Source organism: Mustelus asterias, chromosome 8 (genome assembly GCF_964213995.1).
Source record: "Mustelus asterias chromosome 8, sMusAst1.hap1.1, whole genome shotgun sequence".
Classification (NCBI taxonomy): Eukaryota; Metazoa; Chordata; class Chondrichthyes; order Carcharhiniformes; family Triakidae; genus Mustelus; species Mustelus asterias.
The window spans coordinates 93,817,206-93,841,730 of record NC_135808.1 but is presented as its reverse complement, the minus strand read 5'-3'; the positions used below and the strand labels follow the sequence as shown (position 1 = coordinate 93,841,730).

The 24,525-nt window shown below is 42.3% G+C and overlaps 1 protein-coding gene across 13 annotated transcripts in view; it reads right to left on the bottom strand.

Annotated features, from left to right (window-relative positions):
- Positions 1 to 24,525, bottom strand: part of nfia (nuclear factor I/A) — a 460,777-nt gene that overhangs the window by 146,394 nt on the left and 289,858 nt on the right. For all 13 annotated transcript variants that reach the window (XM_078218530.1, XM_078218532.1, XM_078218523.1 and 10 more), the window contains one exon: positions 11,801 to 11,918. In XM_078218530.1, coding sequence (XP_078074656.1) covers positions 11,801 to 11,918 — 118 coding nt within the window. The remainder of the gene's footprint in view (positions 1 to 11,800; positions 11,919 to 24,525) is intronic.

Below are 24,525 nucleotides of genomic sequence, written 5' to 3'. Positions count from 1 at the left end.
GGCACAGTAGTTAACACTGCTGCCTCACAGCACCAGGGATCCGGGTTCGATTCTCAGCTTGGGTCACTGTCTGTGTCTGCACATTCTCCCCGTATCAACGTGGGTTTCCTCCGGGCGCTCCGATTTCCTCCCACAGTCCAAAAGCGGTACTGGTTGGGTGCATTGGCCATGCATAGATTCTCCCTCAGTGTACTCGAACAGGCACCAGAGTGTGGCGACCAGGGGATTTTCACAGTATCTTCATTGCAGTGTTAATGTAAGCCTACTTGTGACACTAATAAATAAACCTAAATGTAGGTGAGTGATCAGGGTGTGGTGATTGGGGTAGTGGGTAAGGTTTAGTTGACAGCATATAACATTTTAAGGTGCATTCACTGACCTTGCGGCCATTAAACTTCTTGCAGTACTGCATCCAGCTATTCATAGATAAATTCCTGTCACTGATCTCCTTGATTAGTTGCTCCTATTGCCTTCTCACCATGTGTCTGAAAGCCCTTTCTGTGCCTCCATGGACATAGATCATCTCTTGTTCTTTCCAGCTCCTCCACCAAGTGTGGTCTCAGAACGGTTGCAGGGCATTCTGAAGGGGGAGGGTGGACAGCCAGTTGTCATGGTACACATTGGGTACATAGGTTAAAACTAAAGGTGAGGTCCATAAAAGCAGAATATAGGAAGCAAATTGAAAAGTCGGACCTCAAAGGTAGTTATCTCAGGATCACTACCAGTGCCACATGCTAGTCAGAGTGGAGCCAACAGGATATATAGGATGAACACATGGCTGAAAAGATGTTGTGAGGCGGAGGGTTTCAGATTCTTGGGACATTAGGACTGGTTCTGGGGGAAGTGGAACCTGTACAAACTGGATGGGTTACCCCTGGGCAGGACCAGGACTGATGTCCTTGGTGGGGGGGTACTTGCTAGAGTGGAGGGTATTAAATTAATACGGCAGGGGCATAGGATGTAAGGATTCAGAGCAGGGGGACTCAAAAAGACAACAAGGAGAAAAATAAAAGTGATAGTTAGAGAAATCAAGGGATAGAGTCAGATAAGAACACAGTAAAAAATAATAGGAAAGGAACAAGGAATGTTAAAAGGACTACCTCAACACTAGGAGCATTCAAAATAAAATGGATGAATTAGTTGCGCAGATAGATGTAAAGGGGTATGATATAGTTGGATTACGGAGATATGGCTCCAAGGTGACCAAGGATAGGAACTAAACAGTGATGGCTATTCAGTGTTTAGGAAGGACAGATAGAAAGCACTGTTGATTAAATAAGATATTGATACAATATTGAGGAATTATTAGCATGGACAATGTATAATCTCTATGGGTCGAGATAAGAAACACCAAGGGGCAAAAAACATTCATGGGGCTGGTAGACAGACCACCAAACTGTGGTGGTAATGTTGGGAATAGCATTAGATAGGAAATCAGAGGTGCATGTGATAAAGAAACATCTGTGATTATGGGCGACTTTAATCTGCACATAGATATGCACGGTAGCACATCTGCACTGTGCTACCGTGCCGCACATAGGCGGCACGGTAGCACAGTGGTTAGCACTGCTGCTTCACAGCTCCAGGGTCCCAGGTTCGATTCCCGGCTCGGGTCACTGTCTGTGTGGAGTTTGCACATTCTCCTTGTGTCTGCGTGGGTTTCCTCCGGGTGCTCTGGTTTCCTCCCACAGTCCAAAGATGTGTGGGTTAGGTTGATTGGCCAGGTTAAAAATTGCCCCTTAGAGTCCTGGGATGCGTAGGTTAGAGGGATTAGCGGGTAAATATGTGGGGGTAGGACCTGGGTGGGATTGTGGTCGGTGCAGACTCGATGGGCCGAATGGCCTCCTTCTGCACTGTAGGGTTTCTATGATTCTATGATTGGCAGGGTCAAATTAGTCACAGGACAATAGAGGTGGAATTTCTGGAGTGCATACGGGATGGTTTTCTGGAGCAATACTTTGAGGAAACAGCAAGGGAACAGGCCATCTTGGACTGGGTATTGTGCAATGAGAAAGGATTAGTTGGCAATATGGTTGTGAGAGCGCCCTTGGGGATGAATGACAATAATATGATAAGAATTCTTTATCAAGGTGGATAGTGAGGTAGTTGATTCTGAGACCTGGGTCCTGAATCTCAGTAAAGATAACTATGATGGTATGAGGTTGAATTGGCCATGAGGGACTGAGAAACATTACTGAAAGGACAGGAATGCCAGACATTCAAGGAATGAATAGGCGAACTTGAAAAGTTGTTTATTCCTATTTGGCGCAAGAGTGGAAAGGGAACTGTGGCCAAACCATGGCTTACAAGGGAAATTAGAGATAGTATTAGATTCAAAGAAGGAGCATACAAATTGGCAAGAAAAAGCAATAGACTCGAGGATGGGAAGAGTTTAAAATTCAGCAAAGGCTGGCCAAGGGATTGATGAAAAAGAGGAAAATAGAGGGGCGCTATTCTCCGACCTTGTCGCCCCGAGTGCAGATCACACTGATCCTGGAGAATAGTGTGCGGGTCTAAGAATCGATTTTGTGCCCAGTGCCAAAGAGTCTGTGAGTCATCTGGCCCCTTTCTAATGGTGCAAACTGGATCGCGCCCAGGAAGGGCATGGGGCCGATTAGCATGTTTAAAGTAGCATTTAAATATGCAAAATCTGTTCAAATTCCAGCGCACGGAAGTCTCTGGCCTTTGGGCATGGCGCAACAGCGGCGAGAATCATTACTGATCTCCATGAGCAGAGATCTGGTGCGATGGTCAAGCTGAGGGGCTCGGAGGCCACGGAAGCCCCTGGGTAGTCAGGGGCATGGCCGGGCGGTGCTCGTTGGGCACCCTGGATGTGGTCAACAGACATCCTGGTGGTGTTAGCTGGAACCGCCAGTGTGCAGGAGTAGTGCAAACAGTGTAGGGGCTCTGATTGAGGGGGGGGTGGAGGGGGGGAGGCAATGCAGGAAGGCTATGACAGGGAGTCATGCAGGACTGAATCTTGTCAAGCGTCATGATTGGACGGGGGGGGGTTGGGCAATGTCAGGGTTCAGGCGGTAGGACCCAAGGACCCATCAGGAGGGCCCCGATGCCCTAATGCTGGCAACCCCTGTCTGGGAGGGGGTGGGGAACATGTTGTCGATGAGGGGGTCCCAATGTCCGTGATGGGTGGGAGGGGGTCTCGAAATGCACTGAGAGATTTGGGCACCCTTGCGAAACCGCACTCAAGCGCTCCAAAGCTGGACTCACTGGCATGTTTAGACTCTGCCCCCCCTGTACCAAACTCCCAACTCTCCAAAAAAGTGACAGAGTGTAAGAGGATTGCATAGCGGAGTGCGTCTGACAGACCAGCTCAGGTCACTCCATTATCCTCGCCGTTGTGACATTTAGTTCATTTTTGGGAGAACTCCACCCAGAGTATGAAAGTAAGCCATCAGGGAACATAAAAATTGACTGTAAAAATTTCTATAGCTGTGTAAGGAGAAAAAAGTCAACAAAAGCGAATATAGGCTCCTTACAGTCAGATACAGAGCAATTCATAGTGGGCAACAAAAAATGGTGAAGGAAATAATTCGTACTTTGCTTCTGTCTTCACAAAGGAAAACATGAATAATGTACCGGAAGGTCTGAGAAACACAAGCTTTAGTGAAGGGCTGCAGGAAATCAGTATTAGTAGAGAAATGGTTCCAGGGAAATTAATGGGACTGAAGGCAGATACATTTCCAGGGCCTGATAATCTTCATCCCAGAGTACTTAAGGAAGTCGTCCTAGAAATAGTAAATTAATCAGTGGTTATTTTCCAAAATTCTTTGAATTCTGGAATGGCTTCTACAGATTGAGGGTTGCAAATGTAAGCCCACTATTCAAAAAGAAAGCTAGAGAGAAAACAGGGAACTAAAGGCCAGTGAGCCTAGCCTCGGTCATATGGAAGTTGCTATAATCCATTATCAAGGATTTCATAGTAGAGCATTTGGAAAGCAGTGGCGTAATCAGACAAAGTCAGCATGGATTTACAAAGGGGAAATCATGCTTGACAAATCTACTGGAATTCTTTGAAGATGTAACTTTCAGATAAAGCTTGGCACGACATCGTGGGCCGAAGGGCCTGTTCTGTGCTGTACTGTTCTATGTTCTATGTAACCAATAGAGTTGACCAGGGAGAACAGGTGGATGTGGTTTATTTAGACTTTCAGAAGGCTTTGAACAAGGTCTCACATAACTGAGTACTATGTAAAGTTAAAGCACATGGGATTGAGGGTAGTGTCTTGAGATGGATAGAAAGCTGGTTAGCAGACAGGAAGCAAAGATTTTGAATGAATGAGTCTTTTTCAGATTGGCAGGCAGTGACTAGTGGGGTACCTCAGGGATCTGTGCTAGAACCCCAACTGCTCACATATATTAATGATTTGGACGAGGGAACTAAATGTGTTATCTCTAAATTTGCAGATGATATAAAGTTGGGTGGGAGGATGAGCTGTGAGGAGGATGCAGAGATGCTTCAGCATGATTTGGACAGGCTGATTGAATGGGCATATGCATGGCAGATGCAGTATAATGTGGATACATGTGAGGTTATCCACTTTGGTAGCAAAAATTGGAAGGCAGATTATTACTTGAATGGGTGTAAATTGAGAGAGGTGGATACTCAATGAGATCTTGGTGCCCTTCTGCATCAGTCGCTGAAAATAAGCATGCAGGTACTGCAGGCAATAAAGAAGGCAAATGGTATGTTGGTCTCATAGCGAGAGGATTTGAGTATAGGGATAGGGATGTTTTGTGAAATCGTATAGGGCGTTGGCGAGGCCACACCTGGAATATTGTGCACAGTTCCGGTATCCTTATCTGAGGATGTTTTTGCTATAGAGGGAGTACAGTGAAGGTTTACCAGGCTGATACCTGGGATGGTAGGACTGTCATACGAGGAGAGATTAAGTCAGTTAGGGTCATGTGCCTTGGAGTTTAGAAGAGTGAGAGGGGAGCTCATAGTAATTTATAGGATTAGAGTGTAGATTCAGAAAGAATGTTCCTGATGGTGGGGGAGTCCTGAACTAGGGGTCATAGTTTTAAGTTAAGGGATAAACCTTTTAGAATTGAAGTGAAGAGAAATTTCTTCACCCAGAGAGTAGTGAATCTGTTGAATACACTACCACACAAAGTAATTGAGGCCAAAATGTTGTGTGATTTCAAGAAGGAATTAGATCTAGCTGTTTGAGCTAAAGGGATCAGGGGGAATAAGGGGAAGGTGGGATCAGGATATTGAATTCGAAGATCAGCCATGATCATAATGAATGGCAGAGCAGGCTCCAAGGACCGAATGACCTACTCTTGCTTCTATTTTCGATGTAAGAGTTCCCGTGCAGCATCAGCAAACCTTAGTGCATCCTCTATTCCATATTCAGTCTTTGTTGTTTGTTGCACAGAACTATTGCTGAGCTATGTTAGCACCTCCAGCAGTCACAATGCACTTTCCCTTTGAGAGATGCAAACTTGCTGAATTTAATTCAGTCTGAGGGAGAGAAGAGTGGATCCAAGACTAGTATTTTAAACTTAAATAAGGGTAATTATGTGGGAACGAAAGCAGAGCTAGTGAAAGTGAACTGGCAAATGAGATTAAGGGATAGGTCAATAAAGATGCGGTGGCAGATATTAAAAGAATATTTCAGAATACATAGAATAGATATATTCCCATGAAAAAGACCCACCATCTGCAGTTAAGTTAAAGACAATAGCTTAAACAAAAAGCATATAATTGTGCAAAGGCAGGCTAAAAGATTGGATAGAATATAAAGAACAGCAAAGAATGACAAAAAGATCAAGAAGGAGTTAAAAATTTACGTATGAGAGAAAGTGATTGAGAAATATAAAGATGCTAGTTAAGAGTTTCTATACTTAAAAAAGTTAACCAAGTGAGCATTTGTCCTTTAGAAATTGAGTCTGGGGAATTAATAATGGGAAATGGAGAGATGGCAGATGAATTGAACAGGTATTTTGCATCGGTCTTCATTGATTTGATTTATTATTGTCATATGTATTAGCATATAATGAAAAGTATTGTTTCTTGCGCGCTACACAAAGCATACCATTCATACAGAAGGAAAGGAGACAGTGCAGATTGTCGTGTTACAGTCATTGCTAGGGTGTAGAGAAAGATCAACTTAATGCGAGGTAGGTCCATTCAAAAGTCTGATGGCAGCAGGGAAGATTATGTTCTTGAGGCGGTTGGTACATGTCCTTAGACTTTTGGTTTTTTTCCCGACGGAAGAAGGTGGAAGAGTATGACCAGGGTGCATGGGGTCCTTAATTATACTGGCTGCTTTTCCAAGGCAGCGGGAAGTATAGACAGCATCAGTGAGTGGGAGACTGGTCTGAGTGATGGACCGGGCTTCATTCACAACCCTTTGTAGTTTCTTGCTGTTTTGGACAGAACAGGAGCCATGCCAAGCTGTGATACAATCAGAAAGAATGCTTTCTATGGTGCATCTGTAAAAGTTGGTGAGAGTCGGAGCAGACATGCCAACTTTCTTTAGTCTCCTGAGAAAGTAGAAGCGTTGTTGGATTTTCTTAACTATAGTGAAGGGACCAGGACAGTTTGTTGGTGATCAGGACACCTAAAAACATGATGCTCTCAACCATTTCTACTTCCCCACCGTTGATGTAGACAGGGGCATGCCCTCCACTACGCTTCCTGAAGTCGATGACTATCTCCTTCATTTTGTTGACATTGAGAGAGAGGTTATTATCGTCGCAAGAGTTCACTAGATTCTCTATCTCTTTCCTGCACTCTGTCTTGTCATTGTTTGAGGTCTGACCCACTACGGTGGTGTCATCAGCAAACTTGAAAATCGAGTTGGAGGGGAATTTGACCACACAGTCATAGGTTTATAAGCAGTTTAGTAGGGTGCTGAGAACTCAGTCTTGAGGGCCACCAGTGTTGAGGATGATCGTGGAGGAGGTGTTGTTGCCTATCCTTACTGATTACCGTCTGTGGGTTAGAAAGTTCAGGATCCAGTCGCAGGGGGAGGAGGCTGAGCCCCAGGCCATGGAGTTTGGAGATGAATTTCTTAGGAATAATGGCATTGAAGGCTGCGCTGTAGTCGATAAATAGGAGTCTGATATAGTGGATTCAAGAAAATAGATTTCCAGAAATAGCTGTAAATCAGGATTTGGAAGGGAAGAGGAAATTTGGGAAAACTACAATCACCAGGGAAGTGGTAATTAGCAAGTTGTTGGAGCTGCGGGCTAACAAGTCCCTGGGTCATGATGGACTTCATCCTTGGACCTTAAAATAAATGGCTGGTGATATAGTTGATGTGTTGTTTTTAATTTTCTAAAATTCCCTCGATTTGAGGAAGGTCCTAATGAATTGGAAAATAGCAAACGTAACCCCTTTAATCAAAAAGGGAGGGGACAGAAAGCAGGAAACTACAGGCCAGTGAGCTTAAAATCTGTCATAAGGAAAATGTTGGGAGCTATTAATAAAGATGTCATGGCAAAGCACTTGGAAAAATTCAAGGCGATCGGATAGAGTCAACATGAAAGGGAAATTGCATCTAACCAATTTATTGGAGTTCTTTGAAGGAGTTACATGTGCTGCGGCTAAAGGTGGATATACTTATCAAAATACATTTGATAAGGTGATACATCAAAGGTTTCTTCAGGAAATAAAAACTCTTGATGTGGTGGCTGGGGGGGTAACATATTGGATTGATAGAAGATTAGCTGATTAACAGGAAACAGAGGGTAGCCTTAAATAGGTCTTTTTCTAGTTGGCAGGATGTAATGAGCGGTGTGCCATAGGGATCAGTGCTGGTGTGTCAATGTTTTACCAGTTATATAAATTACTTGGATGAAGGGACAAAAAGTATGGTTGTTAAGTTTGCTGATGATACAAAGATTGATAGAAAATTAAGTTGTGAAGAGGACATAAGGAGGCTACAAATGGACACAGAGAGGTTAAGTGAGTGAGCAAAGATCTGATGAATGGAGTATAATGTGGGAAAATGTGAAACTGTCCATTTTGGCAGGAAGAATAAAAAGGCAGTGGGATCTGGGTGCCCCAGTGCATGAATCACAAAAGATTAGGATGCAGGTACAACAAGTAGTTAGGAAAATTAATAGAATGCTATATATTGTGGGGACAAATTGAATATAAAAGTAGAGAGCTTATGCTTCAGTTGTACAAGACACTGGTGAGACCATATAATGAGTACAGTATTGGTCTCCTTACTTAAGGATGTAAATGCAGTAGACACAGTTCAGAGAAGGTTTAGTTAAGTAGTACTTGGAATGGGTGGATTGTCTTATGAGGAGAGTGTGGACAAACTGGGCTTGTATTCACTGGAGTTTAGAAGGGTAAGAAGCAACTTGATTGAAACATATAAGATCCTAAGGTGTCTTGACAGCATGGATGTGGAGAGGATGTTTCCTCTTGTGGAAGTATCTAGAATTAGGGGTCACTGTTTAAAAGTAAGGGATGATGTGGAGATGCTGGCATTGGACTTTAACCTGGTGTTGTGAGACTTCTTACTGTAAAAGTAAGGGGTCAGCCATTTAGAACCAAGATGAGAAGACAGATGGTAGTGAGTCTTTGAAATTCCCTTCCTCAAGGTCGAGACAAGTTCTCAATAAACAAGGGGGTGAAAGGTCATCAGAGATAGGTGGCAGGTTACAGCCATCATCTTATTGAATGGCAGAGCAGGCTCAAAGACTCAAGCGACCCATGTCTGTTCCTAACTCGCATGTATATATTCACTCATTACTGATACTATTTCTGGGCATTTTGTTTTAACCTTGCCAGTTCTGATGAAAGATTCTTGACCTGAAACAATAACTCTGTTCATCTCTCCACAGATGCTGTCTGACCTGCTGATTATTTCCAGCATTTTCTGTTTCATTCCAAATGTCCAGCATCATAGTGTTTTGCTTCATTATTAGAGGGAAAGAAAGATTGGGTTAAGGGAGAAACAGACGGAAAACAAAGAATAAAAACTGTAATTTTAAAAATCTAAAACAAGCTGAAGGAATGAAACTCTGCATTCTTAATTAGTTACTTTCTGGGCAAAAGGGGTAGTTATTAACAATAATCACATCATTATAGGGTACTTACCTTGTTAATTCATGAAGTTTTCTGCAGCAAGTATAATGGGCAATTAATGTGCAATTGCAGCACCTTCATGAACCACACAGGCTGATTAAGGGCAAGATGCCATTTTCATGCAGCTAACAACAAAGGAGCACAAATCACCAGCAACTTGAGGGAAGTTGAAGTTCATGCACATTTCTTCCTTTTCGCATGTTCCTGGCTGATTTGCACGTTAATTATGATGTGCGTTGCTCATACATTAGCCAGCAACATCCGAGCTCTGGAGCAGTACCACTGCAGGGTACTCCAAAGATGCGCTGTGGAATCAGGACCCTCCCACCACCCCCCGAGGTTCCCAGGTAAGGATTTCAAGGAAATTGCCTGGGAAGTTCAAACTTTTGATGGGCAATTGCCTTGCGCTGGGAACCAAAACTGAAGTGCGCTTTAAATCTGATTCTGACTGTCTTACGTAATAGTTACCCATAAAGAAATATTAAAACCACTTCTAGATTCTGGGTATCTATGGTACTTGACCTCCTCTGACTCCCCACGGGCCCTCTGGGTGCTCCCCACTACACCCCCACAAAACCCCATAGGAGCTCCCGGCTATACTTCAACTCCTTCCCTCCCCCTCGCCTGCTGACCGTGCCATCCCCACAACTGCAGCTACACACTTTCCACCTGACCCCCAACCGCCCCCTCTCCATTGACCATCAGCATCTACCTTGACCAAAGACCTTCACCCACCCCCTCAATCCCACCCACTTACGTTACAAACCTACCTTCTCCATGAATTGAAAGTGGTTGGACCTTTAAGTTTACTTGGCTTACAGCAATTAGAGCAGTAAAAAAAGGTGGTGTGGCCTCCTTATATCCGACTGTGCAGCCCTCAACTGAAGGCCCCAGGAGCATGCTGCCCCAAAAAGTTCTCATCAAACCTGGTCAGGCAAGGAGGTCAGGCAAGACCACTTGGATTTCGCGGTAGGAAACTAGAAGCGGAGTGTAAAACCGACTGCCACTTCACGGACATTCAGGTCCATTGTTTTTCTCAGCTAAATCTGGCCCAATAACTCATTCACAGGCCCAAATTTTCACTTAGCATTAAGGATACTGCAAGTCTATATTTCCACTTGTGATGCTAACCTGCTTTATTCTTGGAACAAATTGTATGGCTTTCTTCAAACAAAGGAGACACAGAGTGAGCATAATTAATAAGAATTTCAGAAAATTTCTAAAACGGTTCCCAATATTTCACAGAAGCAAACCTTAATGAAATGTTAACAATCAAAGAAGGCACTGTACTGAGAGTTCATGAATCACCACGCACGGTTAATGAGAGGGTTGTTGAAAATGAACCTAAAATTAACATACTAAGACCTGAGAAGCATCCTTTGAAGAAATTTGTGTCACATTTATTCTGCATAATGGTCTAAATTTGGCATGTAATTCAGTAAAACAAGAGTCTGAAAATGAACACCTTTTTTGTACCACTGTCAAAAATCATTATGTAGCACGCTACTGGATGTATTTTTGGGGGTAGTTAAGAAATTCATGACATAAAAATGGGAAATCTAAATTCTACAGTCTTATCAGGTCAGGTGGCAAAACAGAATTTCCATGCAATATTCTTCTTGACAATCGTGATAAATTCTGTTAAATATTCACTTGTTGGGCTAAATCTTACCAAAGAAATTGCAGAGTGCTGTTTCTTCCAGAAAAACATGCCTGTTTTCTCTCCAGACCTTACAACACTGCCAAAAAAATCAAGGGGGCGCGATTCACACCATCGGGGGAGGGGGGACCTCAACACGCTGGCAAAATCCGGGTGCACAGAGATCGGGTGCCATCTTTAAAGTGTACCCCAATCATAACCTGAGTATACCTTTCCCCCCCCAACACAGAGGTCTTAGGGCCCCCTCCCACCCTGATCATCGACCCCCCTCCCAACCTGCCCTTTCTTCTCCCCTCCCCACAACCAACGGCCATCGCCGGCATCCCCGGTTCCTCCGTCTGCTCCTCCTGTCATCACCACATCTAAATGAATCATCCATCCACCCACCCACTAATCATCCATCCACTCTCCCCCCCTCCCCCCCCCCCCCCCCCAACTCTTCCCCCCCCCCCCCCCCCCCCGGCCGCCCATGAGACTCCCACGAGGGTCTGCCACTTGGCAGCTAGTGCGGGGGGAATTGCCAGGCCACTCTCCCCTGGGGCTGCACTTACCTCTGCATCCCCGAGGAGACCCCCACAACAGGATCACGTCTGGGTGAACCTGTTGTAAACCATGCCAGCACGCAGTGTCAATTTCCGGCAATGGGTCAATGTCTGGTGAGGAGTGGATTAATTATATTAAAATCTATTCAAATGTATGTAAAGCAGGTTCACACTCACTATGGGCGTGAACCTGATGATGTCGCCAGTGAGGAAGATCCGAAATTGCGAACTTGCCGGCAAGAACTGCGACTTCCCGGAACTTGAGCCCCTGTCGGCATTTACACCAACAGCGAGCGTGGGCTCAAGATCGCCCCCCCCCCATTGTGTCACCTTTACCTCGGTCAACAGAAACTTCTGCACACATTTGTCTAAGATTATTTTGTAACAACATATTGCTTTATAGCTATTCCAAACAATCTGAGGCTTTACTGCGGAAAATATTGTATTTTAACTTTACAATAATCAACTTGTAGTAACTGCAAACCCACAGGTTATTGAATGATTCCGTGTAAATCTTTTAATTACCTGCTGGAGGACGTGCTGGGCAAAGACCTCCTCATGGCCCCAGGGCTCATGCTATAATACGAAGATCCCTCCAAATCCGAGAGGGAGAAATTCGGGCCTGTTCCGGCAGCTATCGGTGCTGGGAAGTGTAAAGGAAAAACAAACATTTCTTTTTTTTAAAAAAAGGAAAAAAGTAAAAACTTGAGACTTTTCAGAAAACTAACAACGTTTACAATGAATTTACATTATATTTGCAGTCAACTTATTTTTAGCAGTTTGTGTTTGGCAGTCTTTTAATGAGAAAACGCATAATGTCCTGTAAGCGTGGGGCAATGGTAAGAAGTGGCATGACTGATTAGTGCAGAATTTGACCTGGGATCAGGCCCATTACAGTTCAGAAACTTTGCAATGAGAAAGCTGATGCTAATGTACTTGGAAAAACTGCCATTACGGTCCCAAAGAAAATCAATTGTAGCTAAAGTATCAAATGTCTAACCTTATGGCCTTAAAACCATGATGGCGCTGGAGCATGGCAATTTATTGGAAGCTGTGCCCAGCATACCCTCTAATTCTATCTCTTACTCTTGTTCTATGCTTTTAAAACTCTGCTCTAACTTTTTTGACAGGATTTTCCAGTTTTTGGGTGGGATTTTCCAGCCCCATGTGTCGATACTGCATCTTGAGCAGTAGAACACCTCAATCACAATGATGAAGTATTCTGCTTCTATACTCCCCAGTCACTTGTTGTCTAGTGTAATGCATGGGCAGAAAATAGCAGGTTGGTGAGTACAGAAACAGAAACCTTGGCTGGTATGGATGTACTTACATTATAATAAGGACTCACCTTTATATAGCACGTGATCGATTCTCAAACCCCCCTGCCAAGCTTCCAAACTATCCTCAGTTACTATTACACTGATATTAGAGAAATGCCAGTGAGATTTAGACAAGTTAGCAGTCAGAGAAACCTTCTCTTGGACATTTATCATTTTTGCTGGAAGGAAGCTGTCTTAATCTCAGTAACGACCATCTAACTCTAAACATTACGGTGGAATTTTGCTGCAGGCCAATAAAAGGAAAATTATGCCAAAAATATTGTTAGAATACAATTAATTACTGCTCTGTAGCATTTAAAAATATATTTTAGAACCTAGTTTGCTTTTCTCTCTAATTTCAACTTAAAATTAAGCTTCCTTTATTCCTTGTTCCAAGTTCATAATTATAGATCCTCACCATCTATATACATGTGCATACATGCCCCTCCATGAAGGCCACTAAACCTTCCTTGACACATGGAAGTAGGCATTTTACACCCAGACCTCTGTTGCTGTTGTTTTTAAACTGACCACTGGAAGGCAAGGGAGGTAGACAGTGAATGATTCAATTGCAGATTTTCCCCTTCTTCACTTTGCACAAGTACCTTAGCTCCGCTGAGCATTCTTGCATCATATCCAAAGACACAAATTAGTTGCACAATAAACTGTGGTAAAAACTTCATGTTCTGACATCCTACAGGAGCATCAACTTACTGGGCAGCACGGTGGCTCAGTGGTTAGCACTGCTGCCTCACAGCGCCAGGGACATGGGTTCAATTCCAGCCTCGGGTGAATGTCTGTATGGAGTTTGCATGTTCTCCCCGTGTCTGCATGGGTTTCCTCCGGGTGCCGGTTTCCTCCCGTAGTCCAAAGATGTGTAGGTTAGGGGGTTAGCCTTAGTGTCCAAAGATGTGTAGGTTAGGGGGATTAGCAGGTCAATGGGTTATGGGGATAGGATCTGGGTGGGATGCTCTATAAGAGAGTTGGTGCAGACTCAATGGACCAAATAGCCTCCTTCGGCACAGTAGGGATTCTATGATTCGCTGACTGTGCAACTTGACTGCCTTGACAGTGCATTAAAAAACTTTTAAAAAAAGTTTTCAGAAAAATCCTGAGTAATGTAGCAGCCACTTTGTGCAGCAGTTTGGCAACTAGTGGTGACAAACAAAGGAAAACTGTTTGCTGCAGCTGGTCATATTAAACTCCTTACAAAAATCAGAAAACCTTTTTGAAAAGCAACCTTTAGGAAGCAGATAATTTTAAGGTTTAACCTTTTGTGGCTTCACACATTTTCTCCTCAGGTGCTAAAGCTATAAAATATTTGACAAATAGCCACTTTCTAACCGTAAAGTAAACATATGCCATTTAAAATTGACAGGATCACTTTGGTTTGGTAACCCTTTCAGACCAGGAATTCTTTTGCAACTTTCACTATAAATTATAGAGCATTGGACAGATTTTGGTGGAGTTTATTGAAATATAGGAAGGTGTGATCAGTTTTAACTCATATTGCACTCTCAAAGTCAAATACTCTTTTCTTTGTAGGCTTCCGAACTGCACAACATTAGAAACTGCAGCAAGTTGCCAGAACTGTCTAGCAGAGACAGAACTCCTTACTGCATTGAAGTCTAGACTCATTATACATGTCCTGCTCTAACTACCTCCTTCCCAGGTTGTCCAAAGTTGCCATTACCTATCCACTGATAGATTCTTTATCTTGCCTTCTCTCCTGCTCTTTTCAAATTTACCAATTCATGTATTGTAGCTGTGGTCCATTCCAAATAAAAGAAACGTCTTCAAGTCAATTTGTAAATAAATTGAGTTAATTTGGACCCATCAATAATTCATGCTTGTTAGATCAATTGAGCAAGGATTCTGCTAAAAACCTCAAGATACTGTGGGATAAATGTATTCCACAAATAATCCAAACTGATTCCTGATCAGTGCTTAGTTAGATGATTAAAGCTGAGGCACCAACTGAGGTAACAGCTGTGTTAGAGAGAGATAAGAGAGAAAGTTTAGTTCACGTTTCACTTCTGATTGCTATAATGGTTTATGCTGTAAAGTGTCTGTGCATAGACATCAGGTGAGGAAAAGACTGGGTCAATGAAAATGTTCTCTGTGCTTAAATAGCCTGTTGACATCCAATATTTTGGCTCACACATGATGCATGGTCTCTTGGGTAAGGTGGCATGGACAGTATCGCTGTAATGGCTCAACATCAAGAATCAAGGGCTGAATCTTCACCTGAGTGCGTAAATGACCACACCTTTTTAGAGGGAATCGGAATTTCCTCCGCAACCATGCTGAGAGAAGTTAATTGCTGCCATGTTGTTCATACCATACAGGCCAAATCAGTTAGGGAGGTCACAGAGAATTTATTAGATTTTGTGACAAATTAAAATAGTGACACAATGGATTTTTGTTTTATCCAGATCTGAATTAAGTGTAGGCAAAGAAGAGCAATCCAGAGAGATGTTTTTGTTCGGGGAGTCAGAACTAAATAGTTCAGAAGCATTCAGTGGACCCTGATGTTTGTGAAACTCATTTACTTTATCAGATCAAAGAAGAAATGGTAAATGAGGGATAGTGAATCTAAAGGTCATTTTGACGGCATCTTAGAGCAGGCTACATCGTTATGGAGATGGGTGGGGCTTAGGAAGGTCCCCTGGTTTCAATTTTTCTGAGTGTGTGGTGAGAAAGTTACTTGTAGTTTGGACCTCATGTGACTTGCAGCTTACTCAGAGATTGCCTAAGTAAACAATTGACGGACATGCACTGTAGGCAGAGTGAAGAAAATCAGGTCTTCACCTTTCATCGTGTGGAATACGCTGAAGCTTAATCTCAGATAGAATTTTGTCAGGGAACAAAATTTTGAAGATTGTCTAGTTTGAAACCAGTGGAAGAATCTAGTGATCCTTCACAAAGGATCGAGTGATCCTTCACAAAGTCTTGTGCCAGCGAAAGCAACCATCAGATTAGCTTGGAAGTATTGAAAAAAAATAACCAAAACTAAGGACTGAGGAATCCAAAGCCAAGAGAAGGTAAATGAAAATTTTACCTCCGAGAATAGCTGGAGCTGAGGAGATTTCTCCAGAGGAGTGTGACATACTTATGGATGGTCCCTATGGAAGTAAATAACTTCAAGACTGATATGCCTTATAAGAGATTATTTGGAGAATTAAGTAAACCTGAGCGTATAATATACATAGTTATGAACAATACTGTTAAGTTAATAGTGCTTGTTTTGTTTCATTATTTTATATACAATAAATTTTGATTTGTTAATGAAAAGGTGAAATCTTGTGGTGAGGTTCCATAGGATAAACAAAGTGTTCAGATTTCTCTTGAAATGTTAATGGTCCCTAATAGGATGGTAACACTATATGTTAGAGTTTGATCATACAGTATTAGGACAGTGCAAAGGAACCTTGGACAAGTGTAACCGGTTCTGCCCTTCAGCACAGACATTACTCAGAATTTTAAAATTGGATCCTGGGCTATTCTACAGTTCTTAGAAATGGCTTCTATTAAAAGAAGTGTCAAAAAAAAATTGGCCTGTATTTACATGCCACTGGACATCTCGTAACACATTACACTCAATGAAGTCTTTTTGTAGACTTGATAAAACTTTTTTTCTGACATTAATTGAGGGTTAAATCTGGGCCAGGTTATCAGGGATAACTCCCCTGCTTTTCTTCAAAATTGCACCATGGGATCTCTTACATCTACTTGAGCAGGCAGATCGAACTTTGGTTCAATGTCTCATCTGAAAGACAAGCACCTCCAACAGTACTATTCTCCCTCAGTACCGTACTGCAGTGTTAGCCTTGATTACTGAACTCAAACCTTGCAAATGGGATTTGAACCCAGTACCTTGTGATTCAGAGACAAATGGGCTACCAACTGAGCTTCAACTGACACACAAAACTGCAAGAAAAGCCAGTAAAAAAATCTTAAGGAAGTGCAACAACTTGCACTTATAAAACACCTTCAATGTTGTAAAACATCCCAAGGTACTTCACAAGAGCATAATCAGACAATAAATTACACTGAGCTAAAGAAAGAGACATTGGAACAGGTTAATGTATGTTTGGTGTTATGAGGCCAAGCCCCTTTATTTATGAAAATATGGTTTTTCAGCTTTCAACTTACCGGAAATCTTGCAAGTTTAACTGAGACAGAGCAAACTGCTTAAAATGCAATGCCATATTCCAAAGTGAAGGTGAGAAATTGATAAATCACCTTCAGGGGAATGTGAAGAGGGAGACATTTCCTATAATCCTAATTCCCGTGGAAACTCATAACTGTCTAAGAAAGACATTAAGGTGGCAAAGTACTGGATATTGAAATAATGGCTGCCACAGACAGATGCACCCAAAAAAACCCCCTTGGAAATACACAATGGGTGAAGTATTTCAAGGCAAGGTTGCCAAGCCACTCGAGAGTGTTGAAAGTGACATAGGCAGTGTCCAAAGGTCTTCAGCAGAGGAAACAAACTGAGGGCTCTTTCTTTTGGAATATGTGTGTTGTCGGTTCAAGAAGCCAACTCTACAGAAACTTATCAGCGAACTGAGATCTTGTAATAATTGCAACATCTTCTACATCTGAATGCATCCAAGATACCAGATATCCCTAAACTGGCCCCAATGTTTAAAATCCCTGCTTCAAGGACAATTAAAGGATGGTTAACCATATATTAATTTACCTTTTCCTGTTGGACTCTAACTTCTCTTATTTCCAATGTGTGCATGTATCCGTGTCCTGATGACTGCATGAGTGCCAAATGCTTGATGACACATTTTTTCCTCTGGGGTTTAGGTATTAATAAATTTCTTTGATTCAAGAAAACCTTGCTTCATTGGTTCCTTTTTATTCACACCTTGAATAGTAAAATGCATTCCAAGCTGGAAAAGGCATATCCTTATAAAAAATAAACTTAAACCTTTGTTGTGACCAACCAAGGAGGTTGAATAGAGGGGAACCGGTTCATCCCGTCTCACCTGGTTATAACATTAGTCATAGATATTAAACATTATCTTAAAGGAGGAGAGAGAGACAGAGGTGGGCAGATTTGTGGAGAGAATTCCAGAGTTTATGGTCAAGATGGCTGAAGGCACCAATCGTGGAGCAAAGGAAGTGGGGGGGTGTTCAAGGGTCAGAATTGGAGGTTTATAGGGTGAGAGGAAATTACAGAATCAGGAAGGGAGAAGGACATGGATAGATGAAAACTTTCAAAATCGAGGAATTTGGCAACTACAGGAACTACAGGTCAGCGAAATCATGGAGCCGTGAACAGGGCTCAGTGCAAGTCAGAACAGGGCAACACCTCAGATTATTATTATTTGTATGCATCATTGTAGGTGTGTATGGATTGGTAGATTGACAGAATTCCATTTGAAAAATACGCTGAAAACTGCTATGCCCAGCTCTATCAATGACTTTTCTCATTACAAAAGTTTACGTACAATGTCTGTTCACCTTTAGGTGGTGCAATGATAGAAATTTCCATTGTTACTATATTCTGCTGTTGCATCCCTGACGTTTCCAATGTTCAATCATAAAAATTTGGGGTGTAGTTTCCACTTGGTGGCACTGTTTTTTTTGGTGCAATTTACAGGAAATTGGCATAACTATGCAAAAGATAGTAGATCTTTAAGCAGAAACTATCTTCAGTGCAAACTGAGTAACCACGATCTTTTGTATAAGGCTAAGAAACAGCACAACAGTATCAGGCTCTGCCCATGAAACTGGCCAGGACCTCATGTGAATTGTGATTTTCCTCCAAGAACACTTGCTTGCAGGCCTTTGAGGGGGATCTAAACATTAAGTTGGTTCTTTTTGGGAACGAGGAAACTAAGAAATACATTTTAAAACCTTTTCACTGGGGGGTATTTTCCGTCCTCATTTTCGGCAGGTGGGAATGGCAGCGGGGGCAGAGAACCTAGGGGGGAGCCCCAAAACGGCTTTCATACCGGTGGGCTTTCACCGCTTGATTGCCTGTGCACCCCCCTCCCCCCCACTTCCTCCACCACATCCGCCACCAATGACGTAATGGGACTCCTGCCATATAAGGTCTTTTTACATTTACTAAGGAACACACTATTGTACCCCAATGTAACTGAAAAAATGGCACAGTACATTTAATTTCAATAATTCATAAAATCAGTTAATTCACAGGTGCTGGATTGACATTGTAATTACAAATGCTTATATTCTTAGATTAATTCTTTCAGCTATGTTAATCAAACTGCAAAAGTTACATCTCTTAGATTAAGAATTAATTGTTTCATTTTTTTAAATAGAAGTTAATATTTTAAATGCTGCCAGATTGCACTGTTTCACAGCTGATTTTATGTTCTGTCATATGCAAATGAGTTTAAGTTGAAACTCGAGGAAGGAAAGAAATACACTTCTCAAAACTAAGACAATTTTGAGCACAATTTGTTCCTGAATCGCCAATTGCGGCCAAAGCGGAAACTGTTCTCAAGTTTCCTCTGAATTGCAGGATTCGGGATTTGTACAATTCCCTTCCTCACAGAAGTGCATTTCCGCCTTCTCTCTTCTGGGCGAGACCTTGCCACCTCCTGAAGAGGCACTTGCTCTTCTGCCCTCAATCCCAGATGAGATTTTCCACTTCTGAGTTGTATTTTCACCTCCCCCAGGATGGTTTTCTTGCTTTCCACCTGCTATGGTTTCTCTTCTCCTTCCTCTATTTTGCTCCCCCACTACTGAGGTGGTTTCCCATTCACCCCTCTGTTAGTTCTGTTGTGCCACTTCAGTGCTTCACATCTGCCGTGGTCTATCTATTGCCCAATCCTCCAAACCCATTGAATCTAAAAAGTTTATTTGGTCTTGACTCCTTGTAGGCACCAAGGAATCACACCTTCATTCTGCTAACTTGTGACTGTATTGGACAATGAAGAGGTTATCTATCTGAATTTATGCTATGGGTGGCTTGCAGCGACATTACATCAGGCTTTGATTTTGCAATACATCCACATTCTACTGAAACCTTTCTCAATCAATAACTTATTCGAGCTTCCCAAAAATGTCCATGAAGTTGGTGGTTTATAAATGGAACTCAATTGCTTGGTCAATAACTGCCAGTAATTTTAGATATCAGGCCAGACGTTGGTTTTGTACTGTAGTGCAGTGATTCCAAAATGAATAAATGATTACACATCATGATAAAATACTTGTAATGGGGTAGGGAGGAACTTGTATACATTTTAGAATATACACTTATGCCACTCCTCCCTAACAACCCAGTTGAGATTGTGTACTCTGTATGTGCAGAATGGCAGCTGCAAACAATGTAGTATCAGGGCATTAACATGCACGATTCTTCTGTCCCAGTTTTCCTCTCCCTTTAGGTATTGGGGTTGAATGTTCCTGTGTTTGGGAAAATCTGCCTGTGCATTTTTGCAGCTCATAAACTGCGCACACAATCCATGTGTGACATCACACGCCATTTTTGTCATTTCACACCAGGGTTGGGTTGGCAGTGTAGTTTGTGAGTTGCATTGGAGTGGGCAGTCTATGTTCGACCAGGCAGTGTCCATCAGGATCTGCCTCTTGGCTGAATTGATTAGATATATGGGTTTGGGTGCAGACATGGTCCAGTTAGAAGGCTCAGCTTGGTTCTCCAACACAGTATTCCAGCTCTCAGGTGTTTTAAGGCCCCAAAAACCTCAGCCCTCACCTCCCATTCACACCGAATGCCAGACTATGTATCTTCAGATTGCCCATGTCACCCCAAGACATGCTTATGCCCCCCCATATATTTCCCATGCCCCCTCAGATCAACCATGCACTTCTAAGTCCTCATTTGTCCTCCATGCCCCCTTGGGAAAAAAATAAACATTTCATGATCTAAAAATCTTTATACAATCAATTCTAAGAAAAATATGCATTTTGCCATGTAAAAATATCTTGTAATACTGAGAGTATCAAAATCCACACCCTTTAAATAATAGGGAAGAAAAGGTCCACCAAGATTGTGTGTGAAATCTGCGGGCAAAGCTTCTATTTTTCTAAAGAGACTGAGATTGGAAACCAAAAGGTCTAGCTGAAATGATAAATAAACAACAGAGCCACCAGAGTTCGGATGCAGATGTTGAGTCCAGTGGTGCAGTACAGGCAGACTAAAGACGACGGAGGCCAGATCCAAAAGCAAAGAATGTACAAAGATACAGTTGTTACAGCTCATTTTGTTACTTGACGAAAACGTTGGGGGATCTACATCACCCAGACCATCATGGGCAGAGCTGAGGAGGTTCTCCAGTCATGTGCCTTTTTTGAAGACCATTCCATAGAACCATAGAAACCATAGAAAATTACAGCTCAGAAACAGGCCTTTTGGCCCTTCTTGTCTGTGCCGAACCATTTTATGCCTAGTCCCACTGACCTGCACTTGGACCATATCCCTCCACACCCCTCTCATCCATGAACCCGTCCAAGTTTTTCTTAAATGTTAAAAGTGACCCCGCATTTACCACTTTATCCGGCAGCTCATTCCACACTCCCACCACTCTCTGCGTGAAGAAGCCCCCCCCCCCTAATATTCCCTTTAAACTTTTCTCCTTTCACCCTTAACCCATGCCCTCTGGTTTTTTTCTCCCCTAGCCTCAGCGGAAAAAGCCTGCTTGCATTCACTCTATCTATACCCATCAAAATCTTATACATCTCTATCAAATCTCCCCTCAATCTTCTACGCTCCAGGGAATAAAGTCCCAACCTATTCAATCTCTCTCTGTAACTCAGCTTCTCAAGTCCCGGCAACATCCTTGTGAACCTTCTCTGCACTCTTTCAATCTTATTTACATCCTTCCTGTAACTAGGTGACCAAAACTGTACACAATACTCCAAATTCACCCTCACCAATGCCTTATATAACCTTACCATAACACTCCAACTTTTATACTCGATACTCCAATTTATAAAGGCCAATGTACCAAAGGCACTCTTTACGACCCTATCCACCTGTGACGTCACTTTAAGGGAATTCTGTACCTGTATTCCCAGATCCCTCTGGTCAACTACACTCTTCAGAGTCCTACCATTTACCCTGTATGTTCTTCTTTGGTTTGTCCTTCCAAAGTGCAATATCTCACACTTGTCTGCGTTAAATTCCATTTGCCATTTTTCAGCCCATTTTTCTAGTTGGTCCAAATCCCTCTGCAAGCTTTGAAAACCTTCCTCACTGTCCACTACACCTCCAATCTTTGTATCATCAGCAAACTTGCTGATCCAATTTACCACATTATCATCCAGATCATTGATATAGATGACAAACAACAATGGACCCAACACCGATCCCTGCGGCACACCACTAGTCACAGGCCTCCACTCAGAGAAGCAATCCTCCACAACCATTCTCTGGCTTCTTCCATTGAGCCAGTGTCTTATCCAATTTACTATCTCCCCATGTATATCTATCGACTGAACCTTCCTAACTAACCTCCCATGAGGGACCTTGTCAAAGGCCTTGCTGAAATCCAAGTAGACAACATCCACCGCCTTCCCTTCATCCACTTTCCTGGTAACCTCCTCGAAAAACTCTAATAGATTGGTCAAACATGACCTACCACGCACAAAGCCATGTTGACTCTCCCTAATAAGTCCCTGTCTATCCAAATATTTGTAGATCCTATCCCTTATCACACCTTCCAATAACTTGCCCACCACCGATGTCAAACTCACTGGCCGATAATTTCCCGGATTTCTTTTGGAACCTTTTTTAAACAACGGAACAACATGAGCCACCCTCCAATCATCCAGCACCTCCTCCGTGAATACTGACATTTTAAATATGTCTGCCAGGGCCCCTGCAAGTTCAACACTAGCTTCCCTCAAGGTCCGTGGGAATACCCTGTCCGGTCCTGGGGATTTATCCACTGATTTGGTTCCAATGGAACTTGGGTTGGTTATGCACTGGTGATCACTGAGGATCAGGATAGCAGAGAAGCTGAAATTCTTCGGAAGGAAGGCAGAGTTTTGAAGGACTTTGTGATTGAGATTAATGACATATATACTGGATGCACAGCTGAGTCAACTTGTAAGATCTATCTTAATTGCATATGCCATTAAATGTGTAATTTATAGTTTATAATTGACTGTAATTTTCCTGTTTATTGGCAAATTTGCAGTTTTAAATATAGGAAATTATCTAAGATAGTATTTGTTGTTTGCTTTGTTTTGACTCTTGTATAATAAAAAAAATTTTTTTCAACCATGGAATCTTTGACTTGTACAGGATCAAATCTGCAAGGAAATTACAGAGAGGTGCGGAGTGGAAAGTTCCTCAAGTGTGTTTGGGAAAAATTTTGACTGCAGTACGTTACCAGTGCCATGAGACAGGAGGCACTGAAGATCTGGTTCTTGAGAATGAGGTGGGCCAAGTGGATCAATTAACAATAGGAGAACATTTAGGGGACAAGTGATCATTGTTACATAAGGTTTAGACTGACGATGGAAAAGGACAAAGCCAACTTCAGTGGGGCAAGAACGGATCTGAGCCATATAAATTGGAGTCAAGGGTTGGCAGGAGAAACAGTAACTGAACAATGGGCTACCTTCAAAGAAAAGATAGCTCAGGCAGAGTCAAGGTATATTCTCACGAAAGGGACAGGTGGAGCAAACAAATCCAGAACTCCCCAGATATCAATGATAGAGATTAAGATAAAGAAGAAAAGTGTGCCTATGACAGATGTCAGATGGATAATATAACCAAGAACCAGGCTGAATATAGAAGGCAGCCAATATCGAAGGGAATCACAAATTATTCTTTAAGCATATAAATAATAAAAGGATGGTAGGAGGAATAGGGACAATTAGGTGCCAGGAAGACAATTTACTGATAGAAGCAAGGACATAGCTGAGATATTAAATGAATACTTTGTCTTTACCAAGGAAGAGTACGCCATGTGGGACATGGTAAAGAGGAGGTCATTTATACATTAGAAGGATTGACCATTGATAAAGGGAAGGTATTAGACAGGCTATCTGTACTTAAAGTTAATTAGGCACCAGGACCAGATGAGACGCATCTACAGATACGGAGGGAAGTGAGAATGGAAATTGCAGGAGCACTAACTTTAATTTTTTAGCCTCCTTTAGACTCAGGGGTGGTGCTGGAGAACTGGAGAATTGCAAAAGTTATACCTTTCTTCAAAAAAGGATGTAAAGATAAACCCAGAAACTACAGGCCAGTGGGTGTGAGTGGTGTGGGGGGATGTACTTTTAGAAACAATAATTTGGGACAGAATTAGTAGTCACATAGACAAATGCACTTGAATGAGGAAAGTCAGCATGGATTTCTCAAGGGAAAATCATGCTTAGCTTGCTGGATCTTTTTGAAGAGGTAACTGAGTGGGTTGAGGGCAATGCAGCTGTACATACACTTCCAAAAGGAATTTAATACAGTGGCACATAACAGGCGTTTGAGCAAAGTTATAGCTCATGGAATAAAAGGAACAATAGCAACATAAACATAAAATTGGCTGAGTGATAGGAAACAGAATAGTGGCCAATGGATGTTTTTTAGGCTCGAGTAAGATTTGTAGTGGTGTTCCCCAGGGGTCAGTGCTTGGACCCTTGCTTTTCCTGGTATATATTAATCATCTGGAATTTGTTGTATAGGGTATAATTTCTAAATCTGCAGGTGATACAAAGTTTGGAGGCATTGTAAACTGTTAGGAGGATATTGTGGAACTTAAAAGGGATCTAGACAAGTTGATGGAATAGGTGGAGAGGTAAATGAAGTTCAATGTGCAGAAATGTGAGGTAATTCATTTTGGTAGGAAGAACATGGAGAGACGATATAAAACAAAGGGCACAATTCTTAACGTGGGTGCATGAGCAGAGCAACCTGAACGTATATATGCATAAGTCATTGAAGGTAATGGAACAGGTTGAGAGCACGGTCAA